We start from the raw sequence: 20,523 nt of genomic DNA, 5'->3' as shown, positions 1-20,523 counted from the left end.
GGAGGCGCACAGACCAGGGTTACGTCCTAGGCTGGCTGCGTACGGCCTGTGTGAGCTCGTGGGTAACGATGGTACTCACCTCTTGGATCGTGAGGATTTTGTGAAAGGAAGCAATGCAGTGCCCTTAGCACGGTGCTGGTGTGTAAGAAACGCTCGCACTCAGCTCGTGGTAGCTGCTGCTGATGGTAAGGCTTCCTGCGTCTGGCTGTGAGGCCTCCAGCTAATCATATTATGTGGATCGTCTCACGCAGTCCCACACAGCCCCGTGGAGTAGGAGCTGTTGTTGCCCTGGTTTAACAGATGAGGAAGCTAAAGCATAGGAGCTGAAGGAGCTTAATGTCCGCATCACACAGACGGTGTTCAGTGGAGCTGGGATTTGAGCTCAGAGCCTGGACTCCGGTCACTACACCAGGTGGTCTCTAATCACCGCAGCGGGTGGGCTCCTCCTCTGCCTCCCTCTCTCCCTCCTCCTCCTCCCCCTCCCTTCCCTTCCTCCTCCCTGCCTCAGGCAGGCCACACTGAGAGGGCCCTGGAGCCAGAGTTGGAGATGGGGCTTAGGCTTAGACCATCTCTCTTGTCCCTTCCTCAGGCCTATGAGCGGCAGGTCCCACCCCGGGCTGTCATCAACAGTGCAGGCTACAAAATCCTCACCTCCGTGGATCAGTACCTGGAGCTCGTTGGCAACTCCTTACCAGGTAAAAGAACCCCCCCCCCCCCCCCGTCCCAGGCCGAGATGCCCTGCTTAGGCCCAGGAGGTGGCCGGGGGAGAGGGCAGTCCTGATCCCAGAACTCCAGGCTCCACGTTTGCAGAGAGAGCGGCCAGGCTTTGAAGGGACAGCGGCCAGGCTTCGAAGGGACAGCTCATGTCCTCAGAGGGGAGGCTGGGAGAGGGTTTGCAGGAGGCCACCCAGTGAACTGGGACTGGACTGGTGTTGACTCCCACCTGCGTGCCCGCTTCCTGAGCCTTATAGTCAGAGCTATGCCGTGGGGGCCCCTCCCTCTGCCCTTCCCACCTCCCTGAGGCCTTGCGAGCCCCCTGGAGGAGATGACCCAGGTGGCCCTGCTTTGTACACTGTGGACTCAGCTCTGCATTTGTGAGGAGTTATTCTAGGTGTCCCATTTGCACCCCACCCTGTCGGAGGCTCCCAGAAGCCTTACAGGAGCACATCGGCCTCCCGGATGATCCCAGGGAAACGAGGGGGTGGGGAAGTAGCTGATCTGGGGGGCAGCCTGTGCCCCCAGATGGGGCTTGGGAGTAGAGCGCCCCGTGTGGTTGAGGGCTCAGCGAGAGCCCAGCATTCCTGGATTCCAGCCCCGACTCTGGCTTTGTTTTTGTTGTGTCTTCTCCGGCAACTTGGCACTGGGAGGACTGACCTTGGGGTGTTGTGTAGACCCTGTGAGGTGCTGTGTGCACCCAAGCCCCACACCAGGGATGCAGAGCCAGGGCTTGAAGAAGAACTGTCATTGTGTTATTAACAGTGGCGAGGTCCCAGCCCAGGACCACTTATCTCACTGGATCTCGAATATCTGTGGGGACAAAATAGAGAAAAATCTCCTTTTATTTATTTTCTGTCCTCCACCACCCCACCCCAGCCCTCCCTCCCCCTTGGGACATTTAAGCCACACTTTGGCCTCCATAGCTGAAATTTGGAGGGAAACCCAAGAAGGTAATGCTCAGCCTCTGAGCCTAAGGGCTCTGACCCCGTGTTCCTTGTGCTGGAGGCGCGGAGTTTGGAGCCTTTCCCCAGATGTAATGCCAGCTCTGGGAAATGGGTCTAAACAGATGCTGGGGGATTCTGAGGTCCCTTTAGCTGGGCTGTGGGGGATGCAGTGACAAGCATGCTGCCTCCCCACTGACTTGCTGGTCAGCCCAGAGCAGGCCAGCCCTGTCTGGGCTTCAGCCGCCCCTGGGAGCTGGGCCCAGGGATCCGCCGCCTGCCGTCCCCGGCAGACAGAAGCTGCAGAGGGCGGCGGCTCAGCGGGCGCTGTCTCCGCAGGGACCACGTCAAAATCGGGCACCGCCCCCATCCTCAAGTGCCCCACGCAGTTCCCGCTCATCCTCTGGCACCCTTCCGCCCGGCACTACTACTTCTGCATGATGACGGAAGCCGAGCAGGACAAGTGGCAGGCGGTCCTGCAGGACTGCATCCGGCACTGCAACAATGGTGAGGGGCCTGGGGATCGGCGGCGGCGGGGGGCGTGGCCTGGGACATGCGCCGAGTGGCGACACCTAGTGGCTGAGTGTGGTGCGGCAACCCTGCTCTGCGAGCTGTTCTCCGGTTTGGGCCGGGGTTGTAGGAAAGCCACTGCGATGTTGCCTTTTAACCTTCTCCCTTGAAGAAAACAGTTCTGTCCTGCTCGGAGAAAATTGGGGAGATTGTTCTCAGAGGGGGTATGGTCGTTGAGCCCTTGGACCCTGCGGCACAGAATCACAGTCCCGATTCTGCCCCTTCCTAGCAACATGACTTGAGGAGACCAGCTTACCTCTCGGAGCCTGTATAAAATGGGGTAATAACCCCTCCCGAGTCTTAGGGTGTTTGTAAGGATTCACAGAGTCTGCTCGATGCTTGGTGTAAAGACTTCTGTTATTTATTCATTTATTTAATTTCTTTTGAAAGATTTTATTTTTAAGTGGTATCAACCTGCAGTGTGGGTCTCGAACCCACAACCCCCAGATCAAGAGTTGCACACCCCACCGACTGAGCCAGCCAGGCGCCCCAGGACTTCTCTTGTATCATTTGCTGCCTTACCCCTGACCTGTGGGGTAGCCTGGGAGTTCATGTCCTTTCTCAGGGCCTCAGTGTTCCCTTCTGTCAAGTTATGAGGTCTCTTTCCGCTCGCTCATTTGCTCAACAGACATTTTTCGTGTCTGGGCGCGGAGGCTGCAGCAAGGGAGCCAGAGCCGGGTCCTCCTCTGCGCTGCTGGCAGCCCCGTGGCGGGGCGGGGGAGGGGCGGATGTTAGGCAGGAGGAGCAGCTGTGCCGGGGGCTGGGTGGGAGCCGCCCCGAGAGCCTGGAGGGTGTGTATGTGCTGGGGGCCGCTGATCCTGTGTGTGCAGAGGGGGGCCGCTGAGACCTGAAGGGTGAATGGTCCTCGAGTAGGGGGAGCAGCGTTCTAGCCTTGAGCACAGAGGGCAGCCTGGAGGTGGGGACAGTTGAGAGGAGTTGCATGAAGCCTTGCAGTGGGGGAGGGTGACCCAATGCGCTGGGGGGCACTGGGGTCCGGTTCAGAGGGCCCTGCAGGGCCCTAAGGAGTTTGATCGAAAACGGGGACAGTGGGGCACTGAGGGTCTTGGTGCTCTCGCGGAAGGAACAACCTGTGCTGAAACCTGAACCTCCTTCCTGGTGACCTGGCCACCGCCCCCACCCTCCCTGCCTGGCATGCCTCCTGTGGTGGGGGGTGGACAGCGTGGGCACCTGGAGGCCCGGCTGCCGGGCTGACTCGGCTCGCCCCTCCCATCCTGTGTGCTGCAGAGCCGCCTCTGGTCTGGAATCTGTCAGGTGGGAGGACCCGGGCCTTCAGTCAGGCCAACCCCTGTCACCTGGGCCAGGCCTTGCCACCCACAAAAGGTCTCCTATTCCCAGATCCCCTGGGGCTGTGGGGCCAGGGCTGGGCGGAGGCCATCTGGGCTCTGGCTGCCTGGCCTGGGCACCCTCCCCGCTCGTCCCTTCTTCCTCCCTCCCTGGCCCAGCCCTGGCCCAGCTCTGGCCCAGCTCTGCCCTCTTCAGGTTTCCAGGGCTAATGGCTGACCTGGCAGGGCCACCCCAGGTCGGGGGTGGGTTCCCCATGTGCACAATGCGAGGGTGCCAAGCTTGAGCTCGGTGGGATTCCTGGGAGGGCTAACTGAGCTGGTTTGGGGGGAGCTCTTGGCCCTGTGCCTAGCACAGCTGGGAGCGCACCTGGGAGGCTGAGGGGAGCCCCGTGGGTGGGTGCGGGTGCTGTGGGCAGGAGGGGCGGGGAAAGAAGGGGCAGCCTGCTGCTGGTTTTAGAGGAGCCTTCCTTCTACTCTGAGGACTGTGGGAAAGTTCTCTGCTTCCTCTAGCTTGGAGGCTGGGCCTGGAATTTGTGGAGCCTGGAATTGCTCACTCCGGGGGCTGCCAGGAAGTGGGGGGTGGGGAAGGAGGCCAAGCTGGGGGGACGCCAGCTCGTCCCAAGGCCCCCCTTACATCCTGCATTCCTGGAGCAGCTGGGGGTGGCAAGAGGCTGCTGGGGCACTGAGCTGAGCCCGCAGGGTGGGCCTGGGCTCCGGAGGTCAAGGCCTCTTCCTGTCTGACTGCCATTCCCCTTAGCCTGCTGCCTGGGACTGAGGAATGCAGTTTCCTTTCTCAGTCTGACCCTGACGACCCCACAGGCAGGAAGTCTCCAGGTCTGGCTGGAGCCCACCCCCGGTCCTCTGTTGGAGCCCTCCTGCTGCCATTCCCTAGCTGTATGTCCTCGGACCAGTAACGTGTCATCTCTGAGCCTGTCTCCTCCGTCAGGACAAGTGGGACTGAGAACAGCCATCCCTCACGGGGCTGTTTGAGGATGAGATGAGGGAATGTGTGCGAGGTCTCAGCCCCGGCCTGGTGTCTTGGTCTGCTTGGGCCGCCATGACAAAGCGCCACAGACGGGGTGGCTTACACAATTGTGGAGGCTGGAAGTCCAAGATCAAGGTGTCAGCAGGTTAGTTTTCTTCTGAGACCTGTCTCCTTGACTTGCAGATGGCTGCCTTCTCCCTGCCCTGTGTCTTCACACAGTCCCCGCTCTGTGTGTGCACGTTTTGCATCCAAATTCCCTCTTATAAGGACACCAGTCGTACTGGATGGGGACCCACCGTAATGACCTCATTTTACCTAAATTACTTCTTTAAAGGCCCTATCTCCAAATGCAGTCACCTTCCAAAGTACTAGGGGTTAGGTCTTTAACAAAGGAATTTGGGGGGACACCATGCAGCCCCTAACAGCCAGGTCCAGGGGAAGAGCTCGGGAGGAGGACCCTGTCTTGTATGAGACTCAGCGGCCCAGCATGCAGCGTAGAGCTGTCCTGAGGGTCTGAGCCCAGGGCCCAGGGCATCACGGCCTCCTGCCTGCTGCCCCCGCCCCACATCTCGCCTCCCTGCCCCTGGGAAGCAGCCCTGCCTTTCCAGCACCCCCGGCTTGTCTGTAGAATGTAAACGCCCTCAGGTGAGATCGGGTGCACGTACCGCACGGCCCACATTTTCTGTGCAAAACCTGGTCTCTGGGAGACCGTGCTCCTCCTCCCTCCCCTGGCCCGGATGGGCAGCACCCACCTCGGGCTCTGCACGGAGCACCCCTGCTCTGCTGCAGTCACCCCTGCCCGACCTCGGTCCCTGAAACGCAGCGGGGAGACCCCCCCTGCTTCCACCCCGTCCAGGGAGCTGCCGCTGCAGGGATGGCACTGGGCCTGTCCCCCCGCGCGGACGGGCGCCGACTCCTGCGGTCAGCCGGATGTGAGGGGATCCTCCCCACGCCCAGAGGGGCTTTTTCTCTGCGGGGATGACTCAGCCTGTAGTCACTGCCGTGGGAGCTGGGGTTTTGGAGGCACAGACTGCCGTTTCCCCTTCCTCGGCTGCGGGGACACAGTGGTTGGGGGCATGTGGCCAGGGTGGCCGCCCCACTGCCTGGCTCCGCGCGCGTAACCCTGTTCTTCCCCAAGTCCGATTTTGCAACTTCCTGCCGCTTGCCTCCCCTGGCAGCCGCTCCCGGGGGCTGTGCCTTGTTCCCTGACCCACCTCGCTGGCAGGGGGAAGGGGGGCAGGCTCCCGCGGGCCGCCGCCGGCACCAGCAATGACACGAGTCCAGGACTGGTGTTCGTAGTCGGACCGGGACACCGTGGCGAACGAGGCCGACGCAGGGCCCGCCCGCGGGCAGCGAGAGCACCCCGTCGCTGCCAGGTGCTGGGTTCTGCTCAGGGGCCCCTGCCTGCCCAGTTCCCAGCCCGTTCCCACGGCTGCAGCCTCACCGGGTCATTGTTCCCACTGTTCAGAAGAGGAAACTGAGGCCCTTAGGGTTCAGGGATCTGGAGCAAGACTTGGCAAGCTACAGTGCACAGCCCAGAATTGGGCCCATTACCTATTTTTGCAAATCAAGTTTTACCGGCTCGTTGGTTTCCAGATTGGCTACTTTGGTGGCTCGGTGGCAGAGTGTGGTAGTTGCAACGGAGATCATCTGGTCTGCAAAGCTGAAAATATTTACTGGCTGGCCCTTGTGGGGAAAGTTTGCGGGCCCCACTGTAGACAGTAAGGGGAGGGAGTGGGACTGGAATGAGGACCTCGGGGTTCCTTGAGCACCCTCTCTGCTGTGCTGGCAGGGTGGGGTGACCTCGGGTCCGGGCTCTACCACTCACTGCCCTGGGACCCCCAGCCAGTGGCCTGACCTTGCCGCCTGCCTGTTGATCTGTGGAGTAGGGTTGAGGGCAGTTTGGGGTGGTTGGGAAAATTTAAGAAGATAAGGAGCATACGAAGGAGACTGCCTCGCTGCTGTCGGGGAGGGTTATTACCACAGTCACTGTCGTTGCAAACACGACCGCCACCCTCTCGAGGCAGTGGGACTGCAGGTGGGGGTGTGCATGTGTCTGCACTTGGGGAGGGGCGTTCGGGCAGTCAGTGGTCTTGGTGAAGGCCACTGGGCCATCTCCCCGACCTCCTCTCTCCCTCCCTCTCCGGAGCAGGGATCCCGGAGGACTCCAAGGTAGAGGGCCCTGCCTTCACGGACGCCATCCGCATGTACCGCCAGTCAAAGGAGCTGTACGGCACCTGGGAGATGCTGTGTGGGAACGAGGTGCAGGTGAGGAGGCTGTGGAAGTCACCCCAAGGTCCAGAGAGTGGGGCCGGGCACAGAGACTCTGGGCTCGGGGTGCTCCCAGCTTGCAAGGACAGTAAGATCACTTTGGACAGGTGGAGAGACTTTATTCCATCATTTACTGATCGCCTCTCCTGACCCGGGGGCTGGGGTGCTTCTGTGAATAAGAGGGGTATGGCCTTGACCCTTACTCTCTATCTAGCAGGAGAAACAGACATTTGACAAATAAACACACGTACTTTGTGCAGGTGAGGGGGGGGAAGGGGGTGTCGTATTCCAGACAGGGAGGCAGCAGGTGCAGAGGTCCTGAGGTGGGACCCCTGATTCTGAGGATCCTGCAGGTCCCTCGAGCAGGTAAGCTGGGACCTGGGGGAATGATGCTCAGGAGAGAGGGCAGTGGAGACATGGAGCCAAGGCCAAGTCCAGGGGGGGTGGGGCTTGGGTAGAATGCGGAGACGAACCTGCCAGCTGGACATGCTCTAACTCCTGCCCCGGCTTGTGCCTCCTGGTCCTAGATCCTGAGCAACCTGGTGATGGAGGAGCTGGGCCCCGAGCTGAAGGCGGAGCTCGCCCCACGGCTGAAGGGGAAACCGCAGGAGCGACAGCGGCAGTGGATCCAGGTGGGTGCGTGCGGGCACGGAGGCGGGGGTGCGGCGCCTGCCCGACACCCGCAGTCTGGCTCTGACGCCGCCGCGCTGCCCACAGATCTCCGACGCTGTGTACCGCATGGTGTACGAGCAGGCCAAGGCGCACTTTGAGGCGGTGCTGTCCAAGCTGCAGCTGGCCCGGCCGGCCATGGAGGCGACCATCCGCACGGACATGGACCAGATCATCACCTCCAAGGAGCACCTGGCCAGCAAGATCCGAGGTAGGCCGGCCACCTGCCGCGCTTCAGGGGCCAGGGCGGACCTCCCGTCTGTACTTCTCACGCTAGTGACTCGATTCATTTGGTCATTTTAAAAAAGGAAAGCAAACCTGAGCCGTTGCTCTTCCAAACTCTGGGAGTTGTTTTGTGGCTATTTCTGCAAACCCAGACCTCAAAGATGTCCGTTTGTTTTGTCAAGGAAGTTCAAGCGTTTTGCTCAGCTTTGGAGGGTCACGGACTTGACCGTGGGTTCGTAGGCATCAGTTTAGCTGTGATGATTCACTCGGATCACGGCTCAGTATTCGGGGTCAGCCTGTGTTCCTTCTGTTCCCGGCCCCCTGTCCCCTGCCCTGCACACGGGCTGCGTGCAGTTTCCGAGCGTGTCGGTTGCCTGAGGCTCCTTCTCTCCTCGCTGTGCTCGTGAGCTGGATAGAACACAGAGAGCTGACTTTTATCTGGTGCAACAAACATTAGCTGGGCAGAGGAGAGGGACTTCATGACACCCTGGGGGGGAAAAGGCCTTTGTCCAAGTGTCCTGGAGCTGGTCGTGCCCAGGGCCCGCTGCCTTGTACGTGGCCGCACAGAGCGGGGGCAGGCTCGGTGTGTGCAAAAGCCAGAGGCTCACAGAGTCTACCAGAGTGTGTTTTGTTAAACAAAGCAGCAAGACCCCTAGAGATGTTTCTTTCCACCTCGAGCAAAGCAGAACAACGCTGACACCTTTGGACGAGCCGCGCTCTTAGTTCCTTGCCCTCAGACTTTTAGAAATATCAGGGGCCAATCTCAGAATTGTTCTGAAATGTTCTTTGACGCATGGATCTATGAATCATTCAGTTTGCTGGCATCACAAGTGGTTTTCTTTAAAAGCTAATACGATAGCGAGTCTGTGGGCTCCGGGTGCCATCCGCTCACCCGGCTCCCTCTGGGCGCAGCCTTCATCCTCCCCAAGGCAGAGGTGTGCGTCCGGAACCACGTCCAGCCCTACATCCCGTCCATCCTGGAGGCCCTGATGGTGCCCACCAGCCAGGGCTTCACCGAGGTGCGGGATGTCTTCTTCAAAGAGGTGACCGACATGAACCTGAACGTCATCAACGAGGGTGGTGCAGACAAGCTGGGTGAGGTGAGGCCAGGCCCCCTGCCCCGGGGACGGGAGCGCACTGGGCCTGGGTCCGCTCTGCCCCCGCCAGGCCCTCGCTGCGACTCAGGGTGTAACCTGTCACCAGAGGGTCTGCTGGAGACCAAGGGGCTGAGGGCGTGAGGCACTGGGGGGCAGCAGTCAGAGGAAAGGGGGATCGCTGACCCCCTCCACCAGGCGGGTTACACCCACGTGGGTGTCAGGTGCAGATAGAATGGATCCCATAATCTTTGCCCTCCTCTCCCACACCGCGAACCAAGGAGTACACAGACAGTAATTATCATAGAATTTGAGAACCAGAAAAGACTTAGAGATCATGAGAAACTTTCGCCTGATTTTGAGGCTGAGGAATCGGAGGCTCAGAGAGGGCGAGCGACTTGCCCAAGGTCACACAGTGCCCCAGAAGGGATGAGAACCTCTCCCCAGGCACTGTGCTGCTGGACCATGCTCCAGCCTTCACACCCTCCTCCCTCGGGGCCTGGGTCCCCCCAGCTTACCCTGCAGGGGGCCAGGCCCGGACTCCCAGGGCCTGGGCAAGCTGTGGGTCTGCAGGGCCTGCCTCCACTCTGGGAGCCCCGGCTCAGGTACCCGCTTCCCTACAGTACATGGAGAAGCTGTCCCAGCTGGCCTACCACCCCCTCAAGATGCAGAGCTGCTACGAGAAGATGGAGCCGCTGCGGCTCGACGGGCTGCAGCAGCGTTTCGACGTGTCCAGCACATCCGTGTTCAAGCAGCGAGCCCAGATCCACATGCGAGAGGTGGGCCCCAGCACCCCCCACGTCCCACAGGCCCTGGCTCCTGGGGAGAGGCCCTGCCTCCTCCTGGGCCTCGCGGCAGCCGCGCTCAGCCCCTCGAGTGCTCCTACGTGCTGGAACACCTGTCCCTCTGTTCACCCGGCTAATCTGGACTCCTCGTCCAGGTCTTGCCCTAGAGACCCCTTCCTCCAGGAAGCCCTCCTTGCTCCCCAAGCCCCTCCCTGCAAGGCCCAGGACCTCTGTTTCCTTGGGGCAGGGGCACACAGCAGACAGTAAAGATGGGGGGGAACACGGAGGTGCACACGCAGGCCGCCCCCACACCTCCCTACAGCCCTGGGGCACAGGCTCAGGAGCCCCTCCAAGGCGTGCAGGAAGGGGCCTTCACGTGCCCCGCGGTGTGCCCTGCAGCAAATGGACAATGCCGTGTACACGTTTGAGACCCTCCTGCACCAGGAGCTGGGGAAGGGGCCCACCAAGGAGGAGCTGTGCAAGTCCATCCAGCGGATCCTGGAGCGGGTGCTGAAGGTGAGCGGCCTGGCCCCTGAGCCCAGTCCCCGGGCTGGTACCAGGCTTGCTGCCCTACGGGAGGCACCGCGGACCCCCTGGCGTGGGCAAGGATCCCGAGGCTCGGGTCAGACCCCCGGGCTTTCATCCGCCTGACCCCTCTCTTCCTGGCAGAAATACGACTACGACAGCAGCTCGGTGCGGAAGCGGTTCTTCCGCGAGGCGCTGCTGCAGATCACCATCCCCTTCCTGCTCAAGAAGCTGGCGCCCACGTGCAAGTCGGTGAGCGCGCCCCTCCCCACCCCCCAGCCTCGGCAGCCCCTCGCCCCCAGCCCCCTCCCTCCACCTGCCGGCCTGACCCCCGCCTCTGCCCACCCCACCCCTGCAGGAGCTGCCCCGGTTCCAGGAGCTGATCTTCGAGGACTTCGCCAGGTTCATCCTGGTGGAGAACACGTACGAGGAAGTGGTGCTGCAGACGGTCATGAAGGACATCCTGCAGGGTACGGGGGGGCCAGCTGGGGGGGCCTCAGCGCCGGGGGAGGGGAGGAGGTCATACAGATGGCTGCTGAGAGGTCCTCCTGGTCCCACGCGCTAAGCTGCAAAGAAACCCAAACCTCGGGCCTTGGGCCTGGCGCTTGGTTTAGGCACGCTGTGCGGCCCTGGGCGGGTAGCATCGCTCCTCTGTGCTGTGCTGTCAGCTCAGGCTTTGGCGTTGCAGACGGGGGCAGATGAGGGACAGGAGGACACAGTGGTGGCCGGCTTGGGCTGCTGGTTCCCAGCAGTGAGGCCGGGGGTGATGATGGGGGTCCTACGCGGGCGCTGTGGAGGGTGGGCTGGCGGCCGCGGCCCCCGCGCCGACTGTCCTGACCCCGCTCTCCGGCTCCGCAGCCGTGAAGGAGGCCGCGGTGCAGAGGAAGCACAACCTCTACCGGGACAGCATGGTCATGCACAACAGCGACCCCAACTTGCACCTGCTGGCCGAGGGCGCGCCCATCGACTGGGGTGAGGAGTACGGTGGCAGCGGGGGGGACGGCGGCAGCCCCAGCGTCCCCGAAGCAGCCACCCACTCAGAAAAGCGACGGCGTGCCAAGCAGGTGGTGTCTGTGGTCCAGGACGAGGAGGCAGGGCTGCCGTTCGAGGCCGGCCCTGAGCCACTATCACCTGCGTCCCAGGACAGTGGCACTGAGCTCCGTGGCCTGCTGGCCCGGGATCTACGGGCTGAGAGCCCCCCGCTGGCTGGCCCTCTGCTCAACGGGGCCCCCTCCCAGGAGAGCCCCCAGCCCGCGGCAGCCCCTGAGGCCTCCTCGCCGCCCGCCTCACCCCTCCGGCAACTCCCTCCTGGAAAGGCTGCGGACCTTGAGCTTCCCAAACCTAGTGACCAGGAGACCGGGGAGCAGGTGTCCAGCCCTGGTGGCCGCCCCCCCATCCACACCACCACCGAGGACAGTGCAGGGGTACAGACGGAGTTCTAGGCCGGTCACCCCCGAGCTTCTGCTGGACATGGCACACGGGCCACCCCCTCCAAGACACTGGCAGGCTTGGCTCCAGCCGGGGAGCCCCAGATCTAGGCCTCGGGGTGGAGGTAGGGGAGGGCTGGTGTGGCACCTCTGGGGCTGGCCCACCTGAGTCACTTTATTGGGTTTGGTCACACTTTGCTCCGTTTTCTCTTCTGTGGGATGATCTGGGGCTTCCTGCTTGTGCTGGGAGCTGGGCCAGCCGAGGGGGCTGAGGAGTACCTTGGTGGCCGCCGGTTCCCTGGGTCTTCCCTTCCTGCTTTCTGGGGTCGGTTTCCCTCACGGGGGTCTCACCCTCCTTCTCAGTAAGACCGATGTAGAGTTGTTCGCTGGCTTATTCGGCCACTGAATTCTCTCCCTTCTCACCGGTGGAGGGGGCCCATTGGAACCAGAAGCATGGCGCGTTGAAGCCCAGCTCTGTGTCCAGACCACTGTCCTCCTCAAGCCTGGCTGGGCCTCCAGAGGCCAGGTTTGGAGTGGACACTGGCCTCGCTTTGCCTGCTGTGGGTGAGGGGAGGTGCACAGAGGGGTCTTCAGGCGGTAGCCAGGCTAGGGATGCCTCCTGGAGGAGGGGTGAGGGGCCGGGATTGGAATGAGAAAGGCCCAGAATGTGCCAGTCTGTGGAGAGGAAGTGTTCCGAGAGAGGGAGGGAGGGAGGGAGGGAGGGGGTGAGCTGCGGGGGGGTATTGCTGGGAGTGTCTTCAGAGCAGGCTGAGGTGGCCCAGGGAAGGCTCTGGAAGCTGGAGCAGGCTTTACATTCCCCACCCCCGCCCCAGCCTCCGGGAGTCCCTCTGTTCCCCCTGCCCGTCCTGTGGTGACACACTCCGGGCTGGGACGGAGGGGTGGCAGGCTGCTCAAGAGGTGGGGTTTGGGGGTATAGGTTCTGTCTTCTGAGGGCCACCTCCAAGGTACGCACTGTCCATCGGGGAAGCTGGGTCTGGCTCCCCAAAGCACCGCTGGTGGCCCCTCTGAGGATGTAGGGTCAGGCCGTGGCTTGGCCCCTGAAAAATTCCCTTCTTAGATATCCTCCTCCCAAAGCTGCTTGTTTCTGGGGGTGAAGGTTGAGCCGCTTCCCCAGGGCCCGGGATCTCCTGGCTTCCCCAGCCCCCTCGATCTGCTTCCCAGGGCAGGGGCCTCAGACCCCCAGGACGTGCGGTGGTGGCTGGTGCTCAGGGACCCTCCGGGTCCCCCCAGCCCTAATCTCAAATGCCTCACTAACCTTCTACCACCAGGTTCCGTGTTCACATCTCTCCTCTAGTGCCTTCTCTTGGGGTTGTCTCCAATCATCCTTCCCAGATACTGTACTGAAAATATTATGCAAACTCTTTAAGCTTTACTAATCAATAAATGATTTAAAGCCAGTGGCCTGCGTGTGGTGCCGCCAGTGGGAGACCTGGGCCGGAGCCGGTCTAGGACCAGCAGTGCACCCTGAGACTTTCTGGGCTCGTTTGACCCCCTCTCCGTGCCTGGTCGGAGGACACTGCCCCGGAGACGGGGTGCAGGGCGCATAGGTGACGAGCCTGATGGCAGCTCAGCCTTCTTGGCCAGGAGGGCTGGCAGCAGCTTTTTTTTTTTTTAAACATTTTATTTATTTGACAGAGACACAGCGAGAGAGGGAACATAAGCAGGGGGAGTGGGTGAGGGAGAAGCAGGCTTCCTGCCCAGCAGGGAGCCCGATGTGGGACTCGATCCCAGGACCCTGGGATCATGACCTGAGCCGAAGGCAGACGCTTAACGACTGAGCCACCCAGGCATCCCGGGCTGGCAGCAGCTTTAAGGCCAAGTAGCCCTGGGGTGTCCACAGCGGTGTGGGCATTTTTGGGGACTCCTGCTCACTCAGCAGTCACTGAGCACTCGCTGTGGGCTGAGCACTCCAGAAGGCGAGCACCCTCGTTACCGCCATTTTACCACTGTGTAAACTGAGGCCCAAGAAGATATGGATCCCTGGCTGAGGTTACAGGGCACACGCATGCACACACACGCACACACGCACACACACATGCACGCACACAGCTGGTGGGGATGGGTTGTCCCATCCAAGGGTGTAAACAGGCGTCCTGGGTGGGATGGCAGCCAGTCACCTTGAGGGACGTTGGCTTCCATGGTAGCCAGTGGCTGAGGGCTGGTCAACAAGGGCTGAGGTGAGGAACGGCGGGGGCCTTGGGGTCGGAGACCAGACATTCAGCTGCAGTCTTGCTGTGGTCCTTGGCAAATCACTATACTCAGCCTCCGGCTCCATCTATAAAAGCAGGGCTGGGCGCTCATAAAAGTCTTTCTCCCTGGGCCTAGTGAGGAGCCTGGGTGATTCGCAAAATGCTGTGCCCTATGTGGCCCTGCCCGCCCAGGTCTCCATCTCCCTCGGCTAAGGCTGAGCCCAGGTTTGGGGCTGAGGGAGGGAGGCGGCAGAGCTCCTGGGGAGTCAGGGGTAGGGGGTGAGACTATGGGAAGAGGCCCCAGCTCTTGCTTGGAAAGGACTTACAAATGGCCTTCATCCCATCCCATTTCAGCCTACAGGGTTGATGGTCCCAATCCGATAGGGACACTGAGGTGCAGGCAGACAGGGCTCTCCGCCTCTCCAAGGCCAGGCCCCCGCATCCAGCATTGCACCTGGTGTGAGCACTCAGTGCCCCCTGGTGGCTACTGGCTGCGTCAGGGCCCCGTCAGGTCCCTTATTGAATGCATGGACAGGGAAAGGAGTCTGGGAGGCTGGCCAGGGTCAGAGTTAGCTGGAGACAGAGCCCGGGGGCCCCAAAGAGACCCACCTCTAGCCCAAAGCAAGCTCCACTTGGTTCAAAACCATCTGCCCGAACATACAGTAAACGTGCAGCTCTGATCAAGTACAAGGGGGCATGGCTCCTGTTAGAGTTGTGCAATGAACCACCCGCACAACTGCATGGGTTTAGGAGTCCCGAGGCTTCCAGGCTCCAGCCCCAGCGCTGCCATGTCCCAGCTCCCAGGCCCTGGGCCCTTCTCCGGGATAGCGGTAAGGGAGTGCACAGCCCCCGCCCCCACACACGACCTGCTCCAGCTGTCTGTCCACCTGTCATGAGGGCAGATTTGGATAATGCCTCTCCCACCTCTCCCTCCCTTTGATTGAGGTGAAGCCCTCCCCCCGGACCACTCCCCCTCCCCCCAGCCTTCCCCCGTCCCCGGGCTCCACCAGGCCCCAGCAAGGACTCAGGATCAGGCTGGAGATGGATTTATTGACATTCCTGCTTCGGGTGGGCAAAGCCTGTTGCCTGCCTGTGAGCTGCGGGGGGGGGATGGGGGGGCGGACTGTTAGGAGGTACAGATCCGGAGAGCAGAGGGGCCCAGAGGGGAGGTCGGGAGGGCCGAGCGTGGCCTGCGGTACAAGGCGTGCACTCAGCACACCGGCCAGTCCACGTGAGGCCAGCCCGTGGCGCCCTGTGGTGGCCTCCGTACAGCGGCTCCGCGCTCGGGGCCCTCCCGCACTCCCACCGCCCCACCGAGGGGGACAGCGCTGTCCGTGTTACCCTGATGAGGACACCGAGGCTCCCGCAGGGCAGTGACCTGCCGCAGTCAGACTGCTGGGAAGTGGCAGCGGCCAGGACACTGAGTCCTGTGCTTAGACGGGGGCACAGCTGCTTCTCCAAACCCTGAGGCCGTCCTCAGACTCGGAGTCCTCGGTCCCCCACAGCATCCGGACGAGCGGCGGCGGCAGGGCCAGGAGCACTCGGTGCCCCCCGCCCCCGCCCAGGTGTGCTCGGAGAGGAACGGGGCCATGAGAGAGGGACCCGGGGCGGGGCGGGGGGGCTGTGCTGGTCCGTCTGGAGCCCGGGGCTCAGCTGCTGTGGTAGAGCCGGAGGCGCTGCGTGACCTCCTGACGGCACAGCGGGCACGTGCGCAGCGGCTGGCAGCACTGGTGACAGCAGCACACGTGGCCGCAGTTGAGGAAGATCATCTGGGCCTGAGGAGAGACCGTGGGAGCGGCTGGGTCCTGCCCCGGCCTGTTCCCGGCGACGGGGCAACGGAGCCCCCTGGACCCCTCGTTGTCCTTTACCTCAAGGATCTGAGACCACAGTTGTCACACGCCATCCGAACGGCACAGAAGTCGCTCCCGACCCCCTATCTCCCCGCCCCCCCCGCGCCCTAACAGCTGCCCAGGAGGCCACAGTGTGTCTGACCAGCCCTGCTGTTGGACCTGTAGGCTGTCCTGATTTTTGCCTTTTTGTGCCCTGACCGGCCCCTTGGTCTACAAAGGATTCCAACAGCACGGAGCAAAAGCCATATAAGCATGCCTGTGCTTTGCTTCAGCATTTCCTCTTTTCAGCACTTATGCTAAGGAAGTGATCAAGGATGCGCTCCCAACTCTGCCCAAGGCTGTTTGGTACAGCACTGCTCGTAGTAACAAACTGGAAGCCACCTCTGGGGCCCCAAAGCAGGGGGTTTGGTTAAATTTATAACCAACACGTCCCTCCGCATCACGGCATTCCCTGGGCTTAGTAAAGACCCTGGAGTAATTACACTAACATGGTAGCTTCTTTTAAGTAGGATCACATGGTGGAGGGAGGGGAGGGGATTTATTTTCTACACTATATTAAGTTTTACAATAAACATTAATTTTGTTATAGATTTTATATATATATATATATATATTTAAGATTATTTGAGAGAGAGTGAGTGTGGGGAGGAGGGACAGAGGGAGAGAGTTTTAAGCAGACTCTGCTGAGCACAGAGCCTGACACGGGGTTTGACCCCATGACCCTGAGATCATGACCTGAGCCAAAACTGAGTCAGATGCTTAATTGTGCCACCCAGGCACCCCTAATTTTGTTATAGATTTTAAAAGATGGTTTTTTAAAAGTCTCTTCAGAAACAATTATGTTGTTGATACTTAATGACTTGGGAAATTTTCCTTAATTAAGTAGGGGGAAAAAAACTTCTTTTGAAAAAAAGAAAGTCCCAGAAAATGATGTTAGCATTAGCTCATGTTTGGGTCATGGGATCATGGTAATTTCCTGTATTTTTTGCTGTCCTGTATTTCTCCAAATTTCTAATGAATACAATCTACTTCTACCACTAGAAACAACACACATGCCTGGACAGGCTCCGGACGGGCACAGGCCGGGCCCGTGGGTGGGGCCGCTGCCCCAGACTCACCTCCCGCTCCAGGCAGACGACACATTCTGAGGTCGGCACCACCAGCTCTGCCGGGGGAGCGGACGGGCTCACAGACTCAGGCAGCTCCTCGGGGGCAGTGGGCACCTCCAGGGCCCCAAGGACCTCACTCTTGGGTGGGTTCAGCAGCTCTGTGGGGACCAGACAGGCTGAGCCAGGGTCATGCCCCCAGGATCCCAACCCCCAGGGGGTCCCCTGGCTCTGCCTGCCATGAGTGAACAGTGAGCTAAGGTGGGGCCCTCGGATCCCACAGGAGGGTAAGGGCCCCCTTATTTCTCTTTTCTGAGCCTCATCCCCCCCCCATCTGTAAGACAGGAGTGCTGACTCACTGGCAGGGAAGGCCACAGTGCTGGTTAATTGGGGCCTCTAACCCCTGACCCTTCCCTGGATCCTTCACAGGGACCCTGCAAGGAGGACTTGTCACTTGCAAAGAAGAGCAGCCACTTGCCCAAGACCACAGGGCCACCTGGTGGTGGAGCTGTGGGGCAGGAGCCCTTGGTTAGGGGCTCTGGGGGGGACGGGGGCTGTGCTCACAGCTTCTCCACCAGGTCTCCCAGGAGACCTCCGGGGAGCAGGGAGAGGAATGAGAAGGCCCCAGGGCTGGCCCCTCACCGCCCTGCTCCCAGGAGAGCAGGCACCCCCCCCGCCCCCCCCCGGGGCCCAAGAGCAGCACAGCAGAATCGGCCCTTACAAAGCGGTCTCTCTCATCATGCAACATACACCAACAACCCTGAGTCCTCTCCATCCCAGATGCACATCCTGATCTTGGTTCAGATTTTCCCATCTATCCTGTGGTTTGAATTACGAGTTTTTATAATTGGAAAAACCTGAAGATTCTTTTTTTTTTAAAGGCTGTTACAACACTAGGCTCTCTGAAGGTACCACAGTGCCACCAAACCATCACTGTAAAGGGGCTCTTCTGTATTTAATGTGACACCAAGTGAGTTCTGGAAGCAGGAAGAGGATGTCAGGAAAGGGACTGAAGGTCTCCTGCCCCCTCTGCAGCTGACAAGGAGAGGTCCCACCCAGCCCTCCCTGCAGCTGGGCAGCATCAGGAAGAAGCTGTACGCAGCCTCAGTGGGGAAGGACCTGCTGGTCCCTTCTGGCTCCTGCTAGCCGTAGGGATTTTTTGGAGACGGTGGGAGGCAGCCATCATCTGAGGGGCTCAGAGTGAAGGACACTTATGTCTGCCAGGAGGGGGACCCCAAGCCCTGATGCCAAACTTATCCGGACCTCCAGTCTGACAGCAGGAAGGTGTCAGTACTGGAAAACATCTGGAAGGGGAGGAAGGGATCTATTTCATACATTACTTGATATTAAAGAACTATTAGTTTAATGCATTTTTTAGGTTGGATCAATACCCCTGGAATAAAATCGGCTGGAAAGCTGGAGCCTGTGGACATCATGACACGGCCCAGGCACCTAGGGACCCAGATCTCCCCCACGCCGGCCACCGAGCTCGCCTCATCCCTGCCATCTGGTCCGGCAACCCCACCTTCGGTCTCTGCCTTGAACGGCCCCTGCCTGAGACCGGCCGTGCCGTGGGCTTGCCCAGCCTGGCAGCCCAGGCAGGCCCACTCCTTCCATCCTTGCTCCAGGCTCCCTTCCCTCCTCAAGACCCCTCGGTCTCCTCTCGAGGGAGGCCTTAAGCTCAGTGGTTCAGCCATCGGCCAGCTGTGTGACCTTACGGGAGCACATTAACGTCTCTGTTCCCTCCGCGCTCTAACGAGGACAGTAGCACCCACCTCACGGGGCTGACACGGGCGACACGACACGGTGCATGCGCAGTGGCTGGCGAATACCTGGTGCCTGGGTCGTGCTCGGCACACGGGAGCCCCCGCCTCCCGCATCCGCTCCTGCGTCAGCCACAGCACCTAGGCTTCCCCGGGCCTCCACACACAGGTGGACTGCCTTCATGACCCGCCGTTACCCCTCTGCAGTCACAAACGTCTTTCCACAGCCACCACAGGCCCGCCCCAGGCACGGTGTCAGGCACTGGGCATGGCTGGTTTCCCCCTCTATTCCAAGGGTCCGCGCTGTGTGGTTCCCAGTGTACGGTAGGTTCAGGGAAGGTTATAGGACAGGGCACCAGGAGGGCCCTTCTCCTTCTACAAGGCAACTTCTCCCTCTTTCCCCTCCCCCCTCCCCCATTTTTGTGGCCTATTTTTTCCATTTAGAAATCCTGTTCCTTTAGGAGGGAACCTTAAGGACCGGTGGGGGCTAGGACCGGCCCTTAGTTCTCGTCCTGAAGTGTAAACAGGTGACCGCCTCCCCCCAGAGCACAGTCCACAAGTGAGGTTGGGGCCTCTGCTTAGGAGATGCCCTGTATTGGTACCTGGCTGCATCCTGGCCGCATCCAACAGCTCCTGGACCCTCCGCAGGATCTCCTGCTGCAGACCAGCTTCTGAGATGCCCACCTACGGCAGTTCAAGGCAAAGCAAGTTACGGCCTGGGCTGGGTGGGAGCCACAAGGACCGCCTCCTTCCTGGCTTCTGGCACCTTCACCTGGAAATTCGGAGGCCTGGGCCCCCAGGTCAACAGGGGGCAATGCAGCACCACAGCTGTGGAGGTGACCAGGTGGCAGGGAGGGAGACCGAGGCCCCAAAGGGAACTAACACCGGTAAGAGCCACAGTTTAGCACGTGCCTACCCTGCATTGGGGCAGGACTCGCTGAAAGCATCACCTGCGAGACCGCACGTCTCCCCCCACCCCCCGACAACAGGGGAGTCAGGACCCACTGTCAGAGTTCACAGGAAGGGGCAGGGAGTGCCCACTGAGGCCGAGCTGCTGAGGAGTGGCAGTGCTGGAGTCCCACAGACCTGCGGGTGACACAGCCCCTGTGTGTGACCCGTCAGTTTCTGGGTCAAGGACAGGCTACACGGCAGAAGGGTAGACAGCATGGCCTCTGGGACCGGACCACCCATGGCTGGGGCCTGACTGTGCCGTGTGACCCCGGGCAAGCTACCACCCTGCCGCGTCTCCACTTCCTCATCTGAGAAACGACAAGGATGCTACGTGCCGGCCGGGCCATTGCGGGGGCGAGCATGGGGAAGCCCTCAGGACAGCCTGGCACTGGCAGCGGCCACGGACCTTAGCTGCCCTCAGTCGGCTCTTTCGAAGCGTAAACGAACTAACGCAACGCGGAGCTCAGCTCCGACCCAGGACGTCAGCAGCTCAGGCAGCGCTGCCGTTCCGAGGTCCGTGAAGCCGGGGGCGGGCCAGGCCAGACAGCCTCCGAGGACTCGTCCTGGGCCTACAACGTCAAGGTCCAAGCTGAGCGGAGGGAGTAGTCTAGGGTCGGGCGGACGGCGTGCAGGCTACACCCAGGGGCAGAGGGGCCGACGAGGTGGGGGTTCTGGCCGTCTGGAAGCACGGGGGCCCCGGAACGTGGGCTCATGGCAGACCGCACCCAGAGCGGCAGGAGAGCAAGCCGACCCTTGGCGGCTCGGACGGCGGCCTCGTGCAGCGCTCCACCCCCCCCCCCCAGGGGCTGCCGCCTCCCACCTTGGCCAGGTCGGCAGGGCTCATGCGGCTCAGCGTGTCCAGTGAGATGCGGTGGTGGGCGAAGAGAGGCAGGTAGTGTTCCGCCGACAGATCCACCAGGAGGGCCGCCAGCTGGCGCTCCAGGCCTTCCTCCTGCGGGACAGACCCACGGGAGAAGCTGACCGCACCGCCAACGCGGCGCCGCATTCACAGCGGCGAACAAAGGCTCTGAGCACGTTTAACAGAATATATAAAACGTCTCCTCGGAACTCTTCCTACAAAAATGCACACGTGAGCACAGAGATAAAGACGCGAGGAAGTTCACTGCCAG

The 20,523-nt window shown here is 61.1% G+C and overlaps 2 protein-coding genes across 8 annotated transcripts in view; one reads left to right on the top strand and one right to left on the bottom strand.

Moving 5' to 3' along the window:
- The window catches only part of NIBAN2 (niban apoptosis regulator 2), a 50,681-nt gene extending 37,750 nt beyond the window's left edge, over positions 1 to 12,931 (top strand). The window contains exons 4-14 of the mRNA XM_036112841.2: positions 590 to 695; positions 1,998 to 2,165; positions 6,670 to 6,785; positions 7,316 to 7,420; positions 7,506 to 7,668; positions 8,595 to 8,782; positions 9,400 to 9,555; positions 9,961 to 10,077; positions 10,231 to 10,338; positions 10,445 to 10,556; positions 10,945 to 12,931. Coding sequence (XP_035968734.1) covers positions 590 to 695; positions 1,998 to 2,165; positions 6,670 to 6,785; positions 7,316 to 7,420; positions 7,506 to 7,668; positions 8,595 to 8,782; positions 9,400 to 9,555; positions 9,961 to 10,077; positions 10,231 to 10,338; positions 10,445 to 10,556; positions 10,945 to 11,528 — 1,923 coding nt within the window. The 3' untranslated portion in view covers positions 11,529 to 12,931. The remainder of the gene's footprint in view (positions 1 to 589; positions 696 to 1,997; positions 2,166 to 6,669; positions 6,786 to 7,315; positions 7,421 to 7,505; positions 7,669 to 8,594; positions 8,783 to 9,399; positions 9,556 to 9,960; positions 10,078 to 10,230; positions 10,339 to 10,444; positions 10,557 to 10,944) is intronic.
- A 1,822-nt stretch (positions 12,932 to 14,753) lies between these two features.
- Positions 14,754 to 20,523, bottom strand: part of LRSAM1 (leucine rich repeat and sterile alpha motif containing 1) — a 38,458-nt gene continuing 32,688 nt past the window's right edge. For 6 of the 7 annotated variants that reach the window (XM_036112842.2, XM_036112846.2, XM_036112844.2 and 3 more), the window contains 4 exons: positions 20,214 to 20,345; positions 19,045 to 19,126; positions 16,692 to 16,840; positions 14,754 to 15,498 (listed from right to left, as the gene is read on the bottom strand). In XM_036112842.2, coding sequence (XP_035968735.1) covers positions 15,373 to 15,498; positions 16,692 to 16,840; positions 19,045 to 19,126; positions 20,214 to 20,345 — 489 coding nt within the window. In that variant the 3' untranslated portion in view covers positions 14,754 to 15,372. The remainder of the gene's footprint in view (positions 15,499 to 16,691; positions 16,841 to 19,044; positions 19,127 to 20,213; positions 20,346 to 20,523) is intronic. The other variant, XM_036112843.2, reaches the window with a different exon arrangement.

Source organism: Halichoerus grypus, chromosome 14 (genome assembly GCF_964656455.1).
Source record: "Halichoerus grypus chromosome 14, mHalGry1.hap1.1, whole genome shotgun sequence".
In the NCBI taxonomy this organism is placed as follows: domain Eukaryota; kingdom Metazoa; phylum Chordata; class Mammalia; order Carnivora; family Phocidae; genus Halichoerus; species Halichoerus grypus.
This window is presented reverse-complemented; position numbering and strand designations above follow the sequence as displayed.